Source organism: Bombina bombina, chromosome 2 (assembly GCF_027579735.1).
Source record: "Bombina bombina isolate aBomBom1 chromosome 2, aBomBom1.pri, whole genome shotgun sequence".
Taxonomy (NCBI): domain Eukaryota; kingdom Metazoa; phylum Chordata; class Amphibia; order Anura; family Bombinatoridae; genus Bombina; species Bombina bombina.
Window position 1 is genome coordinate 415,240,837 of NC_069500.1, and position 24,684 is coordinate 415,265,520.

Sequence of the window (24,684 nt, forward strand, 5' to 3'; positions counted from 1 at the left end):
TATGGATAAATACATTCACTCTCACTCCAAAACTTCTCCCTCAGTCATGTCAGGGAAGCAAAGGGACAAAAGGAACAAAGCAGTTCTAGAAACCCCAGCGAGTGCACAATCACCTCATATTAATCTCTCAGCAATGTCTGATACAACAGACATACAAGCATTAGTTACAAGCATCTCAGAAGCCCTGGCTCCCAAATTCGAGATACTAAGAAAGGAAATTAAACAAGATATAGCATCATTATCCAGTGAAGTGAAACATTTTGCTCACAGACTCTCTGAGGCTGAGCAAAGGATATCTGATCTTGAAGATCTTAACATAACTTATAAATCTGCCCTCGACTCCACAAAAGCCTCTCTTTTAAAAATGCAGAGTAAGATAGAGGAGATAGAGGACAGATCTAGAAGAAACAATTTGAGGATCATTGGGGTGCCAGAGGATAAACAGTTTGAAGACCTAGATAGGCTACTTACAGTAACACTGCCTCGGCTATTACAGATTCCAGAATCTTCACCATAGATTATTATTGAAAGTGCCCATAGATTAGGTCCATCCACCCCTACCAAAACAAATACTAGACCGAGACCAATAATTGCTAAGGTACTAAATTTTCAGCACAAAGTTATACTGCTTCAAGCTTTTCGTAAGCATCAGCCAATTTTTTTGGGTGAATCAAAAATTCTTATGTTTCAAGATTTCTCGGTAGAGACGGCTGCAAAGAGGAGGGAGCTTGCTCCACTCTGCTCAAACTTTATTAAACAAGGAGTCTGGGCAACCTTACTCTACCCTGCAAAACTGAAACTGATATTTGACGGTCAAACACATTTTTTTGAATCAGCACATGAAGCTGGAAAATTTTACAATGGAAAAATACCCATAAACATAGTAGACTGCATGACAAAACAAATGTAAATAATTTAGATGCTCTGAATAAGCTAGAATTTCTAGTTTTTTTTAAATATAGGTATTCTGAGGGAAATGGGATTAAAAAATTTCCTCTTTTTTTTTTTTCTTTCTCTCTCCCTCCATCCCCTCTCCCTTCTCTTCGCCTTAATTCTATTATTGTATTATTAAATGGCTACTGATAATAAAATTAAATTGATCTCTTGGAACATAGGGGGCCTTACCTCACCTATCAAACGTAAGACAATATTATCCCATTTGAGAAAAAATGATGCAGACATAGCTTTCCTGCAAGAAACCCATTTAAAATCAGAAGAAGTGCTCAAAATGAAAACCTTCTGGGTTAAAGAAGTTTTATTTTCCTCTTCTCTAAAGAGAAAGAGCGGAGTAGCGATTCTCCTGGGAAAAAAGCTCTTATATGAGGTTATACATGTAGATACAGACCACGAAGGGAGATACATAATTGCAAAAATTAAAATAAAGAAAACGTTGTACACATTGTGCAATGTTTATGCCCCAAATGTTTTCAACCTTCCTTTTTGGGACACCCTTCAAAATAGGCTCATGTCATATGCAGAGGGCTACTTAATTCTAGGCGGCGATTTTAATATGGCTCCGAAACACCCGCTAGATAGACTGAGGCAGAATCCCTATATTATAAAAACTAAAAGAGATAACTTGGAAACAAAATTATTTATTAAAATCACAAATAACTTAAAGGTCTCTGATATTTGGAGACTTCAAAATCCGGATGTCAGAGACTACACATGTAATTCCAGGGCTCACAATTCATTATCCCGAATAGATCTATTTCTGTTGGATGATAGGCTTTCCAAGTCGAATGTCATAGCAGAGATATCACCAATCACGATCTCTGACCATGCCCCGATCTCTCTTCATTTTCAATTAAGCCCCATTTGTCCTAGGAATACTGGCTTTCGGTTTCTCCACTATTTAGCTGCGGATATTAAGTTCAAGAATTGGCTTATAGCCAAATTCCGTGAATATGCAGCATTTAATCGAGAATATATTAATAGACCTGCTGTGTTTTGGGAGACAGCTAAAGCAGTCCTTCGAGTGGAAATATTAGCATATAACATAAAAACACAAAAAAACTTAAGTTAAGAGAAAAGGAACTATTAAAAGCAGTAACAAATGCTTATAATCAATATATTCTCCAAAGATCACCTGAGAATTCGGCAAGGTATATAGCTGCCCTAGCAGAAATAGATTCATTTTTTCTTTATCAATCATCTCAAAGAGGCCTCAGCCTGCAGGCAAAATTATATCGCTTTGGGAGCAAAACTGGGAAGCTACTTGCGAAACTTGGTTAGTCGTGATAGGGCCTCCCCTCTGATAAATTCAATACACTCTAAAGGTAATTACCTTAAGACACCTGAGGAAATACTTGGTGTCTTTGCAGACTACTATAAGTCCATATATGCATCTAAGACCTCCTATGTTAAAGAACGTGGGGAATTTTGGGGGAAAATATATTTTCCGAAAGTAACTTCTGAATTACTGGATAAACTATGTGCCCCGATAATCAATCAAAAAGCTTGCCTTAAATAAAACCCCCGGACCCGACGCCCTTCCAAACGAGTTCTATAAGATCTTAATGCCTGAAATAACAACACATCTAACTGCACTTTTTAATGATCTGTACATAAAAGGCAATATTCCATCTCCTGATTTTGTTGCTTCATATACCACCCTTATTACCAAACAAGGCAAAGACCCAGCTAAAAAAGAATCTTACAGACCTATTGCACTCCTTAATACGGATAACAAACTTTTAACAACAATATTGGCACAAAGGCTTCAAATTCTTCTTCCCACTATTATTGACCATGATCAAGCTGGCTTCTTGTTGAAACGCAACTCTTCAGCTAAAATAAGAGAGGTATTCCTTACAATAGATCATTTCAATATGAGAGAGGGGCAGCAAGAGGCGGTGAGAGAGGATACCCCAGACATGGCTATTATCTCAATTGACGCGGAAAAGGCGTTCAGTTCGGTACATCATGACCACATAGCATATACCTTAGAACAATTCGGACTCACAGGTCACTTCTTGAGATTTTTCAATAATCTATATAAAAATGCCTCCACGAGGATAATAGTAAATGGTCTATATACACAGAGCATAAAACTAGAGAGAGGCACGAGACAGGGCTGTCCTCTCTCCCCTCTTCTATTCGATCTAGCTATGGAACCCCTCGCGTTTCAGATTAGGCAACAATTAGACAGAATCAAGATTAACAAAAAAATATTGCAAATTGCCCTATACGCTGATGACGTACTGGTTTACATATCAAACACCTCTAGAAATATACCAAAACTCTTTTCAATAATCCAACAGTTTGGATCATTCTCAGGCTATAGTGTAAATGCTGCGAAATCGGAGATGCTTTGGGTTAGACAAACTCAGGATTCACTAACATCCATTCCCTTTAATATAGTTCGGGACTCATTTTAATATTTAGGTATTTGGATATCATCTAATCCTGACAACTGGTATACTCTGAACATACTCCCGGTTTTAACCAATATAAAAGAAACCTTAAAAAATGGGCAGAACCTCCCTCTCTCGTTATCAGGGCGCATAGCCCTTTACAAAATGGTTCTTCCCAAAATCCTATATGTTCTTCAGAATACCCCACTGCTTCTTAGAACAAAGGATGTCATATCATTTAACACTGTCTTACGGACATTTATTTGGCAGAACAGAAAATCAAGAATTTCGCCAGATTAGCCCTACCCAGAAATCTAGGAGGATTATCTCTCTCCGATCTTCGCTCATACAACCAAGTATTCCTTGCACGAATTGTAGCAGACTGGCTCACCAACAGCAATTACATAACGAATGGAGAACTAGAGAGTAGTATAGTATACCCCTTCTCATTAACAGCCCTGATTCACTGTAATGGTAAAACAATACCTATAGAAGTAAAAAAGGAAAATATCTATATTTAATCCAATCTGCATGTGGAGAAAAATCTGTCTCTCTCTTCACATTAAGCCTGAGATCTCAAGATATACTCCAATAACGAATAACTCCCAGTTCCCAGCAGGAGTTCAGTCCGTTTTATTTTCTAATTGGGCAACGTTAGGTTTGGTAAAGGTTGAACAACTTTTGGACTTCGAAAGGAGATCCATTAGGACGTTTGACTCCCTCAGGCAGGAATTTCATATTCCTAACCAAAACTTTTTTGCATACCTGCAGGTGAGACACTTTGCCCTTAAACAGATTGCTAACTACAGTTGGGACTGGTCGCTTGGAAAGGTGGAGAATTGGTTAATGTTAGTCAAAAATGGGTTCACGTCAATCTCATTCATTTATCAAATTCTGACCTCATCTAAAGGCCCTGACACAATGGAAAAACTTCATTCTAAGTGGTCCTTAATGCTTGGACAAGACTCCTTAGATCCAGCCCTTCTCACTTACTCGATTCATGAGGCCTCCGAAGTTACTCTTTCTGCTACTTGGAGGGAGTCGCACGTAAGGCTCCTTCACATGACTTATTTTACCCCAGAAAAGGGTTTCAAATGTAGGAATACTGGGTTCAATTAAGGCGGCCGACCTTCTGCATATGATTTGGGACTGCCCAAAAATTCATAACTTTTGGCTTAAAGTACAATACGGGCTCAACAATATAGTCAAGGTTCCCTCCTTTAAATTTTCCTCCAGGAGGATAATCTTCTTTGCCGATAATACTGGCACAACACATGATAACAACAAAATTATAAATATGGTCATCCTAGCGGTCAGAAAAAAAAAATGGAAAACAAAAACTACTCCAAGTATTACTGAAGTAAAAAATTGCTTAAAGAAACAATGTATCATTGAACAACCTGATACTAATTTACAAAATGATAAAGACATAAGGAGTTTCTTTTCTAAGTGGACCCAATTTATTAAAGCTCTCCCCCCGAGTGAGATTGAGTATATAATTTACCCCTTTAAAGACACAGAATTGATCTTACTGGGGATCTGGTAGAATGTAATGTATCTATTAGATTATCGAGAAGGTTGGAGATAAGGGGGAGGGGAAGGGAATTACTACACAATCTCCCCCCCCCCCCTTTTTTTTCTGTTTTGTTTGTTTTTTTGTTCTTTACTTTGTGGTTATTGAATAAGTGTACTTAGATGCTCTTGATGTACATCTTCTTTGGTTTGAAGGTTCCTCTAGGTCATCCGCTGATAGAACCTAAATATTCTTTATAGAAAATAAAAACTTAAGAAAGAGATATGAGATCAGATATTTTCAGAATGGCACATGATATACTCTAATTTTTGTATGATATGTACTTATCTGACTTATTTTCCTTATTTGTGTTTAACACCTGTACACCTCCCCACCCTGCGAGGCGGGGGGCAGGTACTATTTATATTGTTATATCTCTTTCTGTTGTAAATAAAAATAAAAATTATTAAAAAAAAAAAAAAGTATTTTATTTTTTATTTGTTCATTTATTGGGTAAAGATGGACCAAGAGGCCCTGAAAAATGTTACTTGTACTTTATGTTTTGATGCTAATGTGGAACCACCAATCCCTTTTTGTTCCTCATGTATTGAGAGAACATTGCATTACAGGGATATACTTTTTGAATCTGATCCATCATTGTCTAAGGCGGATGCTGTTCAGGGGTCTCTTGTTCATGATATTCCGCAGCTGTCTCCTCAAGTGTCCCTGCGCTTCCTCTCACTCTCCGGTCGGAGTTACTTTGCAAGACATTGCTACCCACATATCTTCTGCAGTAACTGATGCGTTGTCTGCTTTTCCCATGCTGCAGGGAAAAGCGCAAGAGTAAATCTAAGGAATCGGTGAGTAAGGTTTCTGACCCAGTCATGGCAATTCCGAATGTTCCCTCCAAGAAGTCTGAGGAGGAAGATACTTTGGTAGCATCTGATGGTGAAATCTCAGACTCAGTTGTATCCTTCAGGTTTAAGCTGGAACACCTCCATTTGTTACTTAAGGAGGTTTTGACTACCTTGGACGACTGCGACACTACTGTCGTAGTCAATCCTAAGAAGTCTAGTAAGCTAAATAAGTACTTTGATGTACCTTCCATTGTGGAGGTTTTCCCTGCACCAGACCGGGCTACAGAGATTATTGCTTGGGAATGGGAGAGACCTGGTATCCCTTTTTCTCCATCCCCAATTTTTAAGAAGATGTTTCCAATAGCTGACTCAATTAAGGAGTCTTGGCAGACGGTCCCCAAGGTGGCAGGGGCAATTTCCACTTTGGCTAAGAGAACCACTATTCCCATAGAGGATAGCTGTTCCTTTAAGGATCCTATGGATAAGAAGTTGGAAGGGTTACGTGAAAAGATGTATGTACACCAGGGTTTACAATGGCAACCTACGGTGTGTATTGCTACCATCACCAGCGCGGCGGCATACTGGTTTGATGCGTTATCTGATTCTATTCAGACAGATACTCCCCTTGAAGAGATCCAGGATAGGATCAAGGCTCTTAAGTTGGCCAATTCCTTTATTACGGATGCTTCCCTACAAGTTATTAAGTTGGGAGCAAAGATTTCTGGTTTTGCAGTGCTGGCCCTCAGAGCTTTATGGTTGAAGTCCTGGTCTGCGAATGTGTCGTCTAAGCTCTTGGCGATTCCCTACAAGGGTAAGACCTTATTTGGGCCGGGCTTGGCTGAAATTATTTCAGACATTACGGGAGGAAAGGGTAATTTCCTCCCTCAGGATAAGAGGAGTAAGCAGAAAGGACGTCAGAGTAATTTTTCGTTCCTTTCGAAACTTCAAAGGTAAGCTTTCCACTCCCTCTGTCAAGCAGGAACAGTCCAAGCCTTCCTGGAGGTCCAACCAGTCTTGGAACAAGGGGAAGCAATCTAAGAAGCCCGTTAGTGACTCAAAGTCAGCATGAAGGGTCTACTCCTGATCCGGGACCGGATCTTGTGGGGGGCAGACTTTCTTTCTTCGCTCAGGCCTGGGTTCACGATGTTCCGGATCCCTGGATGGTGGACATCGTGTCCCAGGGATACAAACTAGAGTTCAAGACCTTTCCTCCCAGGGGCAGGCTTCTGTTCTCAAAAATATCTGTAGACCAGATAAAAAGAGAGGCGTACACTGTGTACGGGACCTTTTCCGACCTAGGAGTGATAGTTCCTGTTCCAATGCAGGAACAGGGACTGGGATTCTACTCCAATCTGTTCGTGGTTCCCAAAAAAGTGGGAACTTTCAGACCAATTTTAGACCTCAAAAGTCTAAACAAGTTCTTCAGAGTACCGTCCTTCAAGATGGAAACTATTCGTTCCATTCTTCCCTTGGTTCAATAGGGTCAATTCATGACAACAGTAGATTTAAAGGATGCGTACCTACATGTTCCCATCCACAGGGATCATCACAAGTTTCTGAGGTTCTCTTTTCTAGACAAACACTTCCACTTTTGGCTCTTCCATTCGGCCTTGCTACAGCTACCAGAATTTTCTCAAAGGTCCTGGGAGCCCTGTTGGCGGTGCTCCGGTTGCGGGGCATTGCAGTGGCGCCTTATCTGGACAACATTCTGTTTCAGGGGCCATCCTTTCAACAAGCAAACTCCCACACGGAGATGTCGCGTTCTCAGAGTTTGTTGATTCCAGCTACAAAGGTAGTGTTCTTGGCAACCATAATAGATTCCTTAACAATAAAAATATTTATGACAAAGGTCAGAAAAACAAACATCTTCGACTCTTGTCTTGCCCTTCAGTCCTCTCCTCGGCCCAATGTATGGAGGTAATTGGTCTGATGGTAGCTGCCATGGACATCATTCCGTTTGCCCGGTTTCATCTCAGACCTCTGCAGTTATGCATGCTCAAACAATGGAACGGGGATTATGCAGATCTGTCTTCGCAATTACATCTGGATCAGGCGACCAAGAGATTCTCTTCCTTGGTGGTTGTCTAAGGAACATCTCTCCCAGGGAACCTGCCTCCACAGACCTACCTGGGTGATTGTGACCACGGATGCCAGCCTGCTGGGATGGGGAACAGTCTGGGGCTCGTTAAAGGCTCAGGGTATATGGACTTGGGAGGAGTTTTTCCCCCCATAAACATCCTAGAGCTGAGGGCAGTCTTCAATGCTCTTCTGGCATGGCCTCAGTTAGCTTCAGCCCGGTTTATCAGGTTCCAGTCGGACAACATAATTTCAGTGGCTTACATCAACCATCAGGGAGGAACTCGGAATTCCTTGGCCATGACAGAGGTAGCCAAGATTATTCAGTGCACGGAGACCCACAACTGCTGTCTATCTGCGATCCACATTCCAGGAGGGGACAATTGTAAAGAGGATTTTTTGAGCAGACAGACCTTTCACCCGGGGGAGTGGGAACTTCATCCGGAGGTGTTTTAAAACTTGATTCTCAAATGGGGACAGCCGGAGCTGGATCTCATGGCATCTCGACAGAATGCCAAGCTCCCGAGGTACGGGTCGAGGTCAAAGGATCCTCAGGCTGTACTGATAGATGCTCTGGCGGTTCCTTGGAATTTCAGTCTAGCATACCTATTTCCTCCGTTTGCTTCCACGGGTCATTGTTCCAATCAAACAAAAGCATGCATTGGTGATTCTCGTTGCACCGGCGTGGCCTCGCAGGATCTGTTATGCAGACCTAGTGGAGATGTCTTGTCTTCCACCTTGGAGACTTCCATTGAGGAAGGACCTTCTACTTCAAGGGGCCCTTCCTAAATCCAAATCTCGTTTCTCTGAAGCGGACTGCTTGGAGATTGAACGCTTAATTCTATCTAAGCGCGGGTTTTTCGGTTATTGAGACCTTGATTCAGGCTCGTAAGCCTGTGACTAGAAATATTTACCATAAGATATGGCGTAAATATCTGTATTGGTGTGAATCCAGAGGCTACTCTTGGAGTAAAGTTCGGATTCCTAGAATTTTGTCCTTTCTCCAGGAGGGTCTGGAGAAGGGTTTATCTGCGAGTACTTTGAAGGGTCAAATATCTGCCTTGTCTATTTTGTTGCATAAACGTCTGGCGGATGTACCAGGCGTGCAATCATTCTGTCAGGCCTTGGTCAGAATCAGGCCTATGTTCAAACCTGTTACTCCTCCCTGGAGTCTTAACCTTGTTCTTAAAGTTCTTCAGCAGGCTCCGTTTGAACCTATGCATTCCTTAGCTATTATCTTGGCAAGTTTTTTTGTTTCTTGTTGAAATTTCTTCTGCTCGTAGAGTCTCTGAGCTCTCGGCGTTGCAGTGTGAAACTCCTTTTACCTTTTTTTTTTATTTGGATATGGTAGTTCTGCGTTCTAAGTTAGGTTTCCTTCCTAAAGTGTTTTCGGATAGGAACATTAATCAAGAAATTGTTGTTCCTTCTTTGTGTCCTAACCCTTCTCATAAAGAGCGTTTGCTGCACAACCTAGATGTGGTGCGTGAGTTGAAATACTATTTACAGGCGACATAGGATTTTTGCCAGTCTTCTGCTTTGTTTGTTGTTTTCTCTGGGAAGCGCAATGGTCAGAAAGCTACGGCTACTTCTCTTTTTTTTTTTTTACTTTTCTTTGTGGCTGAAGAGTATAATTTGCTTGGCCTATGAAACTGCTGGACAGCAGCCTCCTGAGAGAGTCATGGCTTATTCCACGAGGGCTGTTTCCTCTTCCTGGGAATTAAAAATGAAGCTTCTGTGGAACAGATTTGCAAGACTGCAACTTGGTCTTCTCTACACACTTTTTTTCAAAATTCTATAAATGTGATACTTTTGCCTCAGCTGAAGCTTCTTTTGGGAGAAAGGTTCTTCAGTGGTGCCTTCTGTTTAGGTTCCCTGTCTTGTCCCTCCCTTTATCATCTGTGACCTCTAGCTTGGGTATTGATTCCCAATAGTAATTAGAGATGATCCGTGGACTCACCGTGTCATTAGTAAGAAAACTAAATTTATGCTTACCTGATAAATTTATTTATTTCTTTACACAGTGAGTTCACGGCCGCCCTGTTTATTTAGACAGGCTTTGTTTTGTAAATCTCAGGCACCTCTGCACCTTGTGTTGCTTTCTTTCTCTCCTTTTCCTTCAGTCGAATGACTGGGGTTGGAGGGAAGGGAGGGGATACTTAAAGGGACACTCAGGTTAAATTAAATTTTCATGATTCAGATACAGTATGTAATTTTAAACAACTTTCCAATTTACTTCCATTAAAAAAAATGTGCCCAGTCTTTTATATTTATAATTTTTGAGTCACCAGATCCTACTGAGCATGTGCAAGAATTCACAGACTATATGTATATGCATTTGTGATTGGCTGATTGCTATCACATGGTACAAGGGGAGTGGAAATATACATAACTTTGAAATTTGTTATAAAAGTTTGAAGTTCAAACTAAGTGCTATTGCATTGTCTTGTTATCTTGCATTTGTTGATTATGCAAATCTAATGTGTTGACTGGTCCTTTAACAGCTATGCTGTGGTGTTCTTTCCCTCCTCCTGCTGGCCAGGAGAGATATTCCCAATACTAATTAGAGATGATCCGTGGACTCACTGTGTCAAAAATAAGGAAATTTATCAGGTAAGGATAAATTTTGTTATTTTGCCAGTTATATCCAGATGATTAAACACAGCAATAATAATAATAATTTATCTGGTTTATACATACAGTCCTACTTTAGCACATCATTGTTGGGCATCAGGCTTTAGCTTTACATATCAAATTTAAAATCGGCACCTGTTTTAATTTTTTTCTGTGTATAAATAACTGTAAGGGAAACAGTCTCACAATAATCCAAACCTAAAGGAAATTGCAGAATTTGTAATGGAGGATAAATTAGTGTAGTATCTATCTATATAGCACCACTACCTGCTTTTTCTAACTCGCTGACTTCTTCCACAGGCTGTAGAACAGTTAAATATTAAACCAAAGAGCTACAAGGACCTACTAACTGATGAACCTTTCACTCGGCAGGACATTATAACGCTACAGGTAGGATGCTTGAACAATATTATAATCTGTTTTTTTTTTTTGTTTGTTTATAAATTGCACAGTATTTTTTATGTGCTCTCTTTGGGGCACCAGCTCTTTTTAAGCATGCAAGAGTTCACAAGTCTGTAATTGGTTGATGGCTGTTAAATAATACAAGGGGTAGGGAAATGGAAGGAAAGTTTGAAATTTGTCAGAAACAAGAATATACTGCACATTTGAAATTCAGAGTAAGTGCTATTGCATTGTAGGCTGCATAGTTCTGTCACCACAGGCAATAAAAATGAATCCACAGAGCGTTAACTTTTTTCCCCCCAAAGGACTAATTGAGGAAAGAGGATGTTTGCTAATAATGCTAGAAACTACAGCACTTGTTACACATATTGTGGGATGCATCCAAGCAGTGTCTTACTAAATGTAAATATATCCTCACTGCAGGTTAGTATGACAAAGGCATAGAGTTCCCCATATGAACTAGAGAAGCAGAATGAGATACAACCTCAGCATTTCCAGACTATTCTTTGAAGTATCTTTCATTGATTTTATAATTTCTGTTAAACTTCACGAGCCAGTAAGACCCTGCTCGTAAGATTTTACTTCTAGAGATATAGCTGAGTCACACATAATCTTGTTTAACTTGCCATCTCTTGGATGTAGAGCAGTACACACATACTTCTGGAAGAGGACTTGCTGTTATCTTCAAATACTAAATCATTCCTTCCTGGTTCAGATAAATGCAGTACAGAGAGTGCAGAAATATTAGGCAAATGAGTATTTTGACCACATCATCCTCTTTATGCATGTTGTCTTACTCCAAGCTGTATAGGCTAGAAAGCCTACTACCAATTAAGCATATTAGGTGATGTGCATCACTGTAATGAGAAGGGGTGTGGTCTAATGACATCAACACCCTATATCAGGTGTGCATAATTACTAGGCAACTTCCTTTCCTTTGGCAAAATGGGTCAAAAGAAGGACTTGACAGGCTCAAAAAAGTCAAAAATAGTGAGATATCTTGCAGAGGGATGCAGCACTCTTAAAATTGCAAAGCTTCTGAAGCGTGATCATCGAACAATCAAGCGTTTCATTCAAAATAGTCAACAGGGTCGCAAGAAGCGTGTGGAAAAACCAAGGCGCAAAATAACTGCCCATGAACTGAGAAAAGTCAAGCGTGCAGCTGCCAAGATGCCACTTGCCACCAGTTTGGCCATATTTCAGAGCTGCAACATCACTGGAGTGCCCAAAAGCACAAGGTGTGCAATACTCAGAGACATGGCCAAGGTAAGAAAGGCTGAAAGACGACCACCACTGAACAAGACACACAAGCTGAAACGTCAAGACTGGGCCAAGAAATATCTCAAGACTGATTTTTCTAAGGTTTTATGGACTGATGAAATGAGAGTGAGTCTTGATGGGCCAGATGGATGGGCCCGTGGCTGGATTGGTAAAGGGCAGAGAGCTCCAGTCCGACTCAGACGCCAGCAAGGTGGAGGTGGAGTACTGGTTTGGGCTGGTATCATCAAAGATGAGCTTGTGGGGCCTTTTCGGGTTGAGGATGGAGTCAAGCTCAACTCCCAGTCCTACTGCCAGTTTCTGGAAGACACCTTCTTCAAGCAGTGGTACAGGAAGAAGTCTGCATCCTTCAAGAAAAACATGATTTTCATGCAGGACAATGCTCCATCACACGCGTCCAAGTACTCCACAGCGTGGCTGGCAAAAAAGGGTATAAAAGAAGAAAATCTAATGACATGGCCTCCTTGTTCACCTGATCTGAACCCCATTGAGAACCTGTGGTCCATCATCAAATGTGAGATTTACAAGGAGGGAAAACAGTACACCTCTCTGAACAGTGTCTGGGAGGCTGTGGTTGCTGCTGCACGCAATGTTGATGGTGAACAGATCAAAACACTGACAGAATCCATGGATGGCAGGCTTTTGAGTGTCCTTGCAAAGAAAGGTGGCTATATTGGTCACTGATTTGTTTTTGTTTTGTTTTTGAATGTCAGAAATGTATATTTGTGAATGTTGAGATGTTATATTGGTTTCACTGGTAAAAATAAATAATTGAAATGGGTATATATTTGTTTTTTGTTAAGTTGCCTAATAATTATGCACAGTAATAGTCACCTGCACACACAGATATCCCCCTAAAATAGCTAAAACTAAAAACAAACTAAAAACTACTTCCAAAAATATTCAGCTTTGATATTAATGAGTTTTTTGGGTTCATTGAGAACATGGTTGTTGTTCAATAATAAAATTAATCCTCAAAAATACAACTTGCCTAATAATTCTGCACTCCCTGTATTTTGTGGACAGAAGTTGTTGACCAGATAAAGGCATCTGGGTATATTTACACATGCAACCATGCACATCATGCATATACAGTTCCATTGCATTAAGCTTTTTCCTTGGAGCACAATGCTTCTGGACTCAAGCTCTCCCAATAACCTTCTACATCTAGTCTTGGAATAATAACAACACCTTAGGTTGTTGGCATATTTAAGATTGTAATTATCCTATCTATGCAGACATTAAAGTGACAGTCTAGTCCAATTTATACTTTCATGTTTCAGATAGGGCATGTAATTTAAAAAAACTTTCTATTTAATTTTATTATCAAATTTGCTTTGTTCTTTTTGTATTCTTTGTTGAAAGCTAAACCCTAGGTTGGCTCATATGCTAATTTTTAAGCCCTTGAAGGCCACCTCTTATCTGAATGCATTTGACAGTTTCTTTCATGTAATTGGCAAGAGTCCATGAGTTTGTGACGTATGGGATATACAATCCTACCAGGAGGGGCAAAGTTTCCCAAACCTCAAAATGCCTATAAATACACCCCTCACCACACCCTCAATTCAGTTTTACAAACTTTGCCTCCCTATGGAGGTGGTGAAGTAAGTTTGTGCTTGATTTTCTTCTGTGATATGCGCTTCTCAGCATTTTAAAGCCTGATTCCTCTCAGAGTACACAGAATGACAGAGGGATGTGAAGTAAGTATCACCTATTGAATGCAATGGTTTCCTCAAGGTGATCTATTTCATAGGTTCTCTGTTATCGATCATAGAGATTCATCTCCTACCTCCCTTTTCAGATCGACAATATGCTCTCATATTCCATTACCTCTACTGATACTGTTTCAGTACTGGTTTGGCTATCTGCTATATGTGGATGGGGTGTCTTTCGGTAAGTATGTTTCTCTTACATTGGTGTATCCAGTCCACGGATTCATCCTTACTTGTGGGATATTCTCAATCCCTACAGGAAGTGGCAAAGAGAGCACACAGCAGAGCTGTCCATATAGCTCCCCTCAGGCTCCGCCCCCCCCAGTCATTCTCTTTGCCGCTCTAACAAGTAGCATCTCCACGGGAGTGTAAAGGGAATGTGGTGTTAGTTATGAGGCTTCTGTTGAACAGATTTGTAAAGCAGCGGCTTGGTCTTCACTGCATACTTTTGCCAAATTTTACAAATTCGATACTTTTGCTTCTTCTGAGGCTATTTTTTTGGGAGAAAGGTTTTGCAAGTAGTGGTGCCTTCCGTTTAGGTTGCCTGACTTGTTCCCTCTCTTCATCCGTGTCCTAAAGCTTTGGTATTGGTTCCCACAAGTAAGGATGAATCCGTGGACTGGATACACCAATGTAAAAGAAAACAGAATTTATGCTTACCTGATAAATTTCTTTCTCTTACGGTGTATCCAGTCCACGGCCCGCCCTTGCAATTAAGTCAGATTCAAATTTATTTTTTTGTAAAATTACAGTCACCACTGCACACTATGGTTCTCCTTTTTCTCCTAACCGTCGGTCGAATGACTGGGGGGGCGGAGCCTGAGGGGAGCTATATGGACAGCTCTGCTGTGTGCTCTCTTTGCCACTTCCTGGGATTGAGAATATCCCACAAGTAAGGATGAATGCGTGGACTGGATACACCGTAAGAGAAAGAAATTTAACAGGTAAGCATAAATTCTGTTTTTTATTACTTAAGACACAGTCTCAGCTATGGTTTGGCACTTAATGTATTAATATAAAGTTTTAAATATATGTATTATACTTATATTTGCCATGAGTCAGGTTTATCTATATTTCCTTTTGCAGACTATCAGTTTCAAATTGGGAAACATATTTAGGAATTTATTTTACCTGGGGTATAGTCTTTTCTTCAAAATTAACTGCTTTTTCATTCAATTTTGCGGGCAAAATGCTGATATTTTTTGCGTCATTCTTGGCGCGAGAATTTTTTGGCGCAAAGGTACGTTCGGTGACGCAAATTCGTCATTTCCGGCGTCTTAGTTTACGCCAGGTTTCCTTGCACAAGGTTGCGTTTGCCATGACACGAGTTGCGTCATTTGCGGTTGTCATTAGCGCCAAAAAAATTTCATTTGCATTGTGCAGCATTCTTCCTATATGCCTCTTGCTCTTTTTTATGCTCAGAGGGCTATGCTGTTTGCATTTTTTCCCATTCCTGAAACTGCCATATAAGGAAATTGATAATTTTGCTTTATATGTTGTTTTTTTCTCTTACATTTGCAAGATGTCTCAATCAGATCCTGTCTCAGAAACCACTGTTGGAATCCTGCTGCCTGATAACAGTTCTACCAAAGCTAAGTGTATCTGTTGTAAATTTGTGGAGATTATATCTACAGCTGTAGTATGTAACAGTTGTCATGATAAGCTTTTACATGCAGAGAATGTATCCATCAGTACTAGTACAATGCCTGTTGTTCCTTCAAAAATGTATCCATTAGTACTAGTACCATGCCTGTTGTTCCTTCAACATCTGATGTACATGATATCCCTGTGAATATTAAAGATTTTATTGCTGATTTGATTCAGAAGGCTTTGTCTGCTATTCCGCGTTCTAATGAACGTAAAAGGTCTTTTAAAACTTCTCATAAGATTGATGAAATTTCAAATGACCGACAACATACTGAATTATCCTCCTCTAATGAGGATCTATCTGATTAAGAAGATCCTACCTCAGACACTGACAAATCTACTTATCTCTTTAAGATGGAGTATATTCGTAAGTTATTAAAAGAAGTGTTGGTTACTTTGGATATTGAGGAATCTAGTCCTCTTGATACTAAAATTAGTAAACATTTAAATTCTGTGTGCAAACCTCCTGTGGTTACTCCAGAGTTCCTGATGCTATTTCTGATATGATTTCTAAGGAATGGAATATGCCTGGTACTTTTATTCCATCTTCTAGGTTTAAAAAGTTGTATCCTTTGCCAACAGCTAGATTGGAGTTTTGGGGAAAAATCACTAAAGTTGATGGGGCTATTTCTACTCTTGCCAAACTTACTTACTACTATTCCTATGGAAGATAGTACTTCTTTTAAGGATCCTTTAGATAGAAAACTTGAATCTTATCTAAGGAAAGCTTATTTATTTTCTTGCTACATTCTTAGGCCTGCTATATCCATGGCTGATGTTGCAGCTGCATCAACTTTTTGGTTGGAAAGCTTAGTGCAACAGGAAACAGATTCTGATTTGTCTAGCATTGTTCGCTTGCTTCAACATGCTAATCATTTTATCTGTGATGCTATTTTTGATATAATCAAAATTGATGTTAAATCTATGTCTTTAGCTATTTTAGCTAGAAGAGCTTTGTGGTTTAAATATTAGAATGCTGACATGGTATCGAAGTCTAGATTACTATATCTTTCTTTCCAAGGTAACAATTTATTTTGGTTCTCAGTTGGATTCAATTATTTCAACTGTCACTGGGGGGAGGGAGTTTTTTTGCCTCAGGATAAAAGACCTAAGGGTAAATCTAAAGCTTCTAATCGTTTTTGTTCTTTTAGACAGAATAAGGAACAGAAAGCCAATCCTTCCCCCGCAAATAATCTGGTTCCAATTGGAAACCTTCAAGTTGGAATAAATCCAAGCCCTTTAAGAAACCGAAGCCAGCCCACAAGTCTGCATGAAGGTGCGGCCCTCATTTCAGCTCAGCTGGTGGGAGACAGATTGAAATTTTTCTAAAACATTTGGACAGATTCTGTCCAAAATCAGTGGATCAGAGTATTGTCTCTCAAGGGTATCGAACAGGATTCAGAGTAAGACCTCTTGTGAGAAGATTTTTTTTCTCTCACACGTCCCAGCAAATCCAGTGAAGGCTCAGGTTTTTCTGAAGTGTGTTTCCGATCTGGAATTTTCAGGGGTAATCATACCAGTTCCGTTTCAGGAACAGGGTCTGGGGTTTTATTCAAATCTATTCATTGTCCCAAAGAAAGAAAATTCATTCAGGCCAGTTCTGGATCTGAAAATTTTGAATAGTTTTGTAAGAGTGACAACTTTCAAAATGGTAACTATAAGGACTATTCTGCCTTTTGTTTAGCAAAGTCATTATATGTCAACAATAGACTTACAGGATGTATATCTTCATATTCCGATTCATGTAGACAACTATTGGTTTCTGAGATTCTCTTTTCTAGACAAGAATTACCAATTTGTCGCTCTTCCTTTTGACCTAGCGACAGCTCCAAGAATTTTCTTGAAGGTTCTCTGTGTCCTACTCTCTGTAATCAGAGAACATGGTATTGCGGTGTTTCCTTATTTGGATGATATCTTGGTGCTAGCTCAGTCTTTACATTCTGCTGAATCTCACACAAATCTACTAGTGTTGTTTCTTCAAAGACATGGTTGGAGGATCAATTTACCGAAAAGTTCCTTGTTTCCTCAGAAAAGGGTCACCTTTATAGGTTTCCAGATAGATTCAGTGTCCATGACTCTGTCTCTAACAGACAAGAGACAAATTAAATTGGTTTCAGCTTGTCAAAACCTTCAGTCTCGATCATTCCCTTTGCTCGTTTTAATATGAGACCTCTTCAGCTTTGTATGCTGAATCAATGGTGCAGGGATTATACAAGGCTATCACAGTCAATATCCTTAGATCCCAACGTTCGAATCTCTGACTTGGTGGTTAGACCACCATCGTATAGTTCAAGGGGCCCCTTTTGTTCATCCAACCTGGACTGTAATCACAACAGATGCAAGTCTTTCAGGTTGGGGATCAGGTTCAGGTCTGGGGATCTCTGACAGCTCAAGAGGCGAGGTTCCCAATTAATATTTTTGAAGAGAGAATAATTTATTTGTTTTCAGACAGTCAATATCACAACTGTGGCATATGTCAATTATCAGGGTGGGACTCACAGTCCCCTAGCTATGAATGAAGTATCTCGGATACTTTCTTGGGCGGAGTCCAGCTCTTGTCTAATTTCTGTGGTACATATCCCAGGTATAGTCAATTGGGAAGCAGATTATCTCAGCCGTCAGCCTTTACATCCGGGGGAGTGGTCTCCCCATCCAGATTTTTTTTTTCAGATTGTTCAGATGTGGGGTCTTCCAGAAATAGATCTGATGGCTTCCCATCTAAACAAGAAACTTCCCAGTACTTATCCAGTTCCAGGGATCCTCATGCGAAGTCGGTGGATTCATTAGCAGTTCCTTGGTTTTACCAACCTGCTTACATCTTCCCGCCTCTAGTTCTTATTCCAAGAGTGATCTCCAAGATCATCATGGAACAATCATTTGTGTTTCTGGTAGCACCAGCATGGCCTCACAGGTTTTGGTATGCGGATCTTGTTTGGATGTCCAGTTGCCAACCTTGGCCACTTCCTTTAAGACCAGACCTTCTGTCTCTAGGTTTGTTTTTTCCATCAGGATCTCAAATCTTTAAATTTGAAGGTATGGAAATTGAACACTTAGTGCTTAGTCATAGAGGTTTCTCCGACTCAGTGATTAATACTATGTTACATGCTCGTAAATCTGTTTCTAGGAAGATTTATTATCGAGTTTGGAAGACTTATATTTCATGGTGTTCTTCTCATAAATTCTCCTGGCATTCTTTTAGAATTTCTAGAATTTTACCGTTTCTTCAGGATGCTTTGAACAAAGGTTTGTCTGCAAGTTCCTTGAAGGGACAAATCTCTGCTCTTTCTGTTTTTATTTCACAGAAAGATTGCTAAGCTTCCTGATATTCACTGTTTTATACAGGCTTTGGTTCGTATCAAGCTTGTCATTAAATCAATCTCGTCATTAAATCAATCTCTCCTCCTTGGAGTCTTAATTTGGTTTTGAAGGCTTTACAGGCTCCTCCTTTTGAGCCTATGCATTCGTTTTGATATTAAACTACTTTCTTGGAAAGTGTTGTTCCTTTTGGCTATCTCTTCTGCTAGAAGAGTTTCCCGAATAATCTGCTCTTTCTTGTGAGTCTCCTTTTCTGATTTTCCATCAGGATAAGGCAGTTTTGACTTCATTTGAATTTCTTCCTAAGGTTGTGAATTCTAATAACATTAATCGGGAAATTGTTGTTCCCTCTTTGTGTCCTAATTTTAAGATTTCTTTGGAGAGATCCTTACATTCTTTGAATGTTGTTAGAGCTTTGAAATATTATGTTGGAGCTACTAAAGATTTCAGGAAGACTTCCAGTCCATTTGTTGTCTTTTCTGGTTCTAGGAAAGGTCAGACAGCTTCTGCCATTTCCTTGGCATCTTGGTTAAAGCTTTTGATTCATCAGGCTTATTTGGAGTCTGGTCAGGCCCCGCCTCACAGAATCACAGCTCATTCTACTAGATCAGTTTCCACTTCTTGGGCTTTTAAGAATGAAGCTTCAGTTGATCAGATTTGCAAAGCAGCAACTTGGTCTTCTTTGCATATATTTACTAAATTCTACCGTTTTGATGTGTTTGCCTCTTCGGAAGCAGTTTTTTCTAAAAAAAAGTTTTTCAGGCAGCTGTTTCAGTTTGATTCCTCTGCTTATGTTTTAATTTTTTTCTTTTCAATTATGAGAAAAACTTATTTTTTTGGATGTGGATTTAATTTTTTCAGAGTCACTAGCTCATGGACTCTTGACAATTACATGAAAGAAAACATAATTTATGTAAGAACTTACCTGATAAATTCATTTCTTTCATATTGGCAAGAGTCCATGAGACCCACCCTGTTTATGGTGGTTATGATTTTTTGTATGAAGCACAATTCTATTTCCAGTTCCTTTTTTGATTCTTTTTACTCCTTTCTTTATCACCCCACTACTTGGCTAATAACTGAATTGTGGGTGTGGTGAGGGGTGTATTTATAGGCATTTTGAGGTTTGGGAAACTTTGCCCCTCCTGGTAGGATTGTATATCCCATACGTCACTAGCTCATGGACTCTTGCCAATATGAAAGAAATGAATTTATTAGGTAAGTTGTTACATAAATTATGTTTTTTCACAGCCAGGGGGCGTTAGTTCATGGGTGACATAGATAACATTGTACTCGTGGAGTTACTTATGAGAGGGCATTGATTGGCTTAAATGCAAGTCTGTCAAAAGAAATTAAATTAAAGAGCAGTCTGCAGAGGCTTAGATACAAGGTAACCAGAGAGGTAAAAATGATTTTAATTTAACAGTGTTGCTTATGCAAAACTGGGGAATGGGTAATAAAGGGATTATCTATTTTTTTAAACAATTGCAATTCTGGAATAGACTTTCCCTTTAAAGGGACAGTCTAGTCAAAATTAAACTTTCATGATTCAGATAGGGCATGCAATTATAAACAACTTTCCAATTTACTTCTATTAATTAATTTGCTCAATTCTTTTGATATCCTTTGTTGAAGAAATAGCAATGCACATGTGTGCTCCAATCACACAAGGGCTCTATGTGCAGCAACCAATCAGCAGCTACTGAGCATATCTAGATATGCTTTTCAGCAAGTAATATCAAGAGAATGAAGCAAATTAGATAAAAAAAAGTAAATTAGAAAGTTGTTTAAAATTACATGCTCTTTCTAAATCATGAAAGAAAAAAATTGGTTTCATGTCCCTTTAACTATCCATTTTTTGTATGCTATAATTCTTAATTGAGTTTTGTTTTGCTTAGGGTTTTGTAGGATATCCACAACACCCCAGGGATAGCAAAAAATAGTTTGAGGATTATATATTTTTATTTATTTATAAGATGCTCAAAAAGCAAAGTATTGCAGTATGCAGTGATACCTTTTTTATTGGACTAACATAATATTTCAAAGACAAGCTTTCGAGAGTTTTCTCTTCCTCAGAATACTGATCAATCTGATATAGATACACATCACATACAACAAATGGACGGGAGGGAGGGGGGTGAGAGGGGTGACATAAAAAGCAGAGAATGTGTCTGAAGGAGAAAATAGCTGAGAATAGCCAGAAAGAATAAGAGGAGAGTAAATAGGCAAGATGAGAGGAAAAACAAAATGAAAATGAAACCAATATAGGATAATAAGATGAGAGATTATAGAAAGTTATGGTAGTGTGTGAGAAAGCCAGAGTCTACATTAAGTCCTTCATTTCTGGTATTGAAATGTGTGATAATTTTCATCTCAAACGTCCTACCATTTATATATATATATATATATATATATATATATATATATATATATACACACACACATAACATTTAATCAGTTGTTTAGAAGATATATGTGTAGCTGGTGTAGCCAAATTGTAACCTATGTTTTCCTAAATTTAAAGACTTTTTCTTATCTAATCTAACCTTCTATGCAGAGGCCAGTTACAGACCGTTATAAATTTACTAATAAATTAATCATATCACAGCATTTAGGGACAGATTTATCAAGCGCAAGGAGAAATTCTTTGAGTAATTCTCCTTTGGGTTCTTTTCAGCTCTCCTTTAGAGAAGCGCATCTGTGTGCTTAAATTTATATAGACATTGTTGGGGGGGGGGGGGGGTTCCGCTTCTCCATAGGAGTGCTGAGGAGATGTAAAGAGATATTTCTACAGTTGGATTAGTATCTGTGCCTTGTTTATCATTGAAAATAAGCAACTATTCTCCATGTAAGTTATAAGCCAATAGAAAGATTTATAGAAATCCACTAGTAGCTTTATTAACACCCCTCTTCAACAAACTTTCATAGAAGAAAATAGATCTGTTTTCATCGTTTTTGTGCTTCTATTTTAGGGCTTTTTATATATTCTTTTTGTGCCTCAATAGATATTATTTTTGTGCTTTTGTTATATATTTTTGCACTCCATCATATATTATTTTGGCACCCCAATAAATATTTATTATTATTGTGCTCCAATATACATTATTATTATGCTTTGTTATATATTATTTTTGTGCCTTGTAGAGCCCTTTTTTTGTAACATTGCTTCTACAACTGGTAGAGAATACCTTTTTTAATGCTGTTCTCCACAGTAGTTATGGATACCTTTAATGCATGCATTTGCAAGAGAACTTTCAGTCCGCTATAGGAGAAAAGAAATAATAAATTTGTAACTAATCGAACTAATGAGGATTACTATAGTAAATAAAAGAATCTAATTTAACACTTTTTTTGGAGCACATGTTCTCCAAGAAGAATGGGAACAGACGAACTTGCCCAATTTTAAGCACATTTCTCTTGTAAGATGTATCGAGTCCACGGATTCATCTTTACTTGTGGGATATTCTCCTCCCCTACAAGAAGTGGCAGAGAGAGCACCCACAGCAGAGCTGCCTATATAGCTCCCCCCTTAGCTCCACCCCCAGTCATTCTCTCTGCCTGCTTAACTGCTAGGAAGGGCAAAGAGGAGTGTGGTGGCAAAAATGTTAGGTTTTTATTTTCTCAAGCAAAAGTTTGTTATTTTTAAATGGTACCGGTGTGCCCCAAGGCAGAACATACAGTGATCTGAGATGTCATCGCAGAAAATGCAGCATGTCTGCAGAAAGAACAGGACACATGCAGGAACTTTTAGCACTTTAACTTTGCAGCACTGCTCCACATTAGGCTGTTCTTTTCAAACAGAGCTGTGCTCTGGCTGCACTGTGTAAGTCTTCCTTAACACAGTGCATTCAGAGCAAAGTGCTGTTTGAAGTGAACAGTCAAATATGCAGTAGTGCTGCAAAGCAGCAGTGCATTGCTTGTTGACTGGCTCTCAGGGATTAGACTTTCCCAGTCTGCAAAGCTGTTTTTTTCTGTATATAAGACGTTCGTATGAGAAATGCACCTTTTTTAATACTACACTTCTATGTTAGACAAAGAGAAAAGGAAACAAATTTATTCAAGAGACATTTTACCATTTCTTTTTTTGTCTGCAGCTAATATGCAATGCAATTTTTAACTACTACAATATATTCTAAAACTTTAAAAATGGCTTTATTCTCCACTTAACCAACACATTGCACTTGAGCTGGTGCTTTATTATAACTGCCTAATTTAAAATGGAATTGTATTTAAAAATTACCTGCAGAAACATTTTCACTAAAAAATTATCATCGCAGAAAGTGAAAGAAAGTTCTGCCTCTGGGCCGGTGTGTACTATTTACTCTCTGGCAGAAAAGGGATGAAGATTTCTGCAAGGAGGATGGTGATCTTAGCATTTTGTAACTAAGATCCACTGCGGTTCTCACAAGGGCTGAAGAGTACAGGAAAACTTCAGTTGGGGGCTAAACTGAATTAAGGTATGTTCAGTCTATTTTTTTCTAGACAGTCTATGTTATTTCTAGAAAAGGCTGGCAATATCCTCATGAGGGAAGGGTAAGCTGTATTCAGACACTTGGATAGGAATTTCAGCTTGCATGAAGGGCTCATTAGTTACTTGTGACACTGTTTGGTAAAAACGTTTTTGTTTATTCAGTGAATGATGCAATTATAACGTTTTTTCTCCAACATAGGTGTGTCCGGTCCACGGCGTCATCCTTACTTGTGGGATATTCTCTTCCCCAACAGGAAATGGCAAAGAGCCCAGCAAAGCTGGTCACATGATCCCTCCTAGGCTCCGCCTTCCCCAGTCATTCTCTTTGCCGTTGTACAGGCAACATCTCCACGGAGATGGCTTAGAGTTTTTTGGTGTTTAAATGTAGTTTTTATTCTTCAATCAAGAGTTTGTTATTTTAAAATAGTGCTGGTATGTACTATTTACTCTGAAACAGGAAAGAGATGAAGATTTCAGTTTGTAAGAGGAAAATGATTTTAGCAACCGTTACTAAAATCGATGGCTGTTTCCACACAGGACTGTTGAGAGGAATTAACTTCAGTTGGGGGAAACAGTGAGCAGACTTTTGCTGCTTGAGGTATGACACATTTCTAACAAGACTCGGTAATGCTGGAAGCTGTCATTTTCCCTATGGGAACCGGTAAGCCATTTTCTTAGTTTAAGTAAAAGAATAAAGGGCTTCATTAGGGCTTAAAAAACTGGTAGACATTTTTCTGGGCTAAAACGATTACTTTACTAAGTATATTTGGCAGATTATTACTTTTAATAGTTGTTAAATCTTGGGGATTGTTTTAATAAAAACGGCAGGCACTGTATTGGACACCTTTTTCACTGGGGGCCTTTTCTAGTCATAGACAGAGCCTCATTTTCGCGCCTCTAATGCGCAGTTGTTTTTGGAAAGCATGGCATGCAGATGCATGTGTGAGGAGCTGAGAACCACTGAAAAAGCTTATAGAAGGCATCATTTGGTATCGTATTCCCCTCTGGGCTTGGTTGGGTCTCAGCAAAGCAGATACCTGGGACTGTATAGGGGTTAAATGTAAAAACGGCTCCGGTTCCGTTATTTTAAGGGTTAAAGCTTTCAAATTTGGTGTGCAATACTTTTAAGGCTTTAAGTTACTGTGGTGAAAGTTTGGTGAAATTTGAACAATTCCTTCATACTTTTTCACATATTCAGTAATAAAGTGTGTTCAGTTTGAAATTTAAAGGGACAGTAACGGTTTTATTGCAAAACGTTTTTTGTGCTTTGTTGACAAGTTTAAGCCTGTTTAACATGTCTGAACCATCAGATAACTATGTTCTATATGTATGAAAGCCAATGTGTCTCCCCATTTAAATATATGTGATATATTTGTGTCATAATGTCCAAACAAAGTAGGGATAATAATGCCATAGATATGATATT

The 24,684-nt window shown here is 39.0% G+C and overlaps 1 protein-coding gene across 1 annotated transcript in view; it reads left to right on the forward strand.

Annotated features, from left to right (window-relative positions):
• PPIL2 (peptidylprolyl isomerase like 2) overlaps positions 1–24,684 on the forward strand; it is a 294,121-nt gene that overhangs the window by 169,345 nt on the left and 100,092 nt on the right. Inside the window, exon 8 of the mRNA XM_053701935.1 lies at positions 10,734–10,823. Coding sequence (XP_053557910.1) covers positions 10,734–10,823 — 90 coding nt within the window. The remainder of the gene's footprint in view (positions 1–10,733; positions 10,824–24,684) is intronic.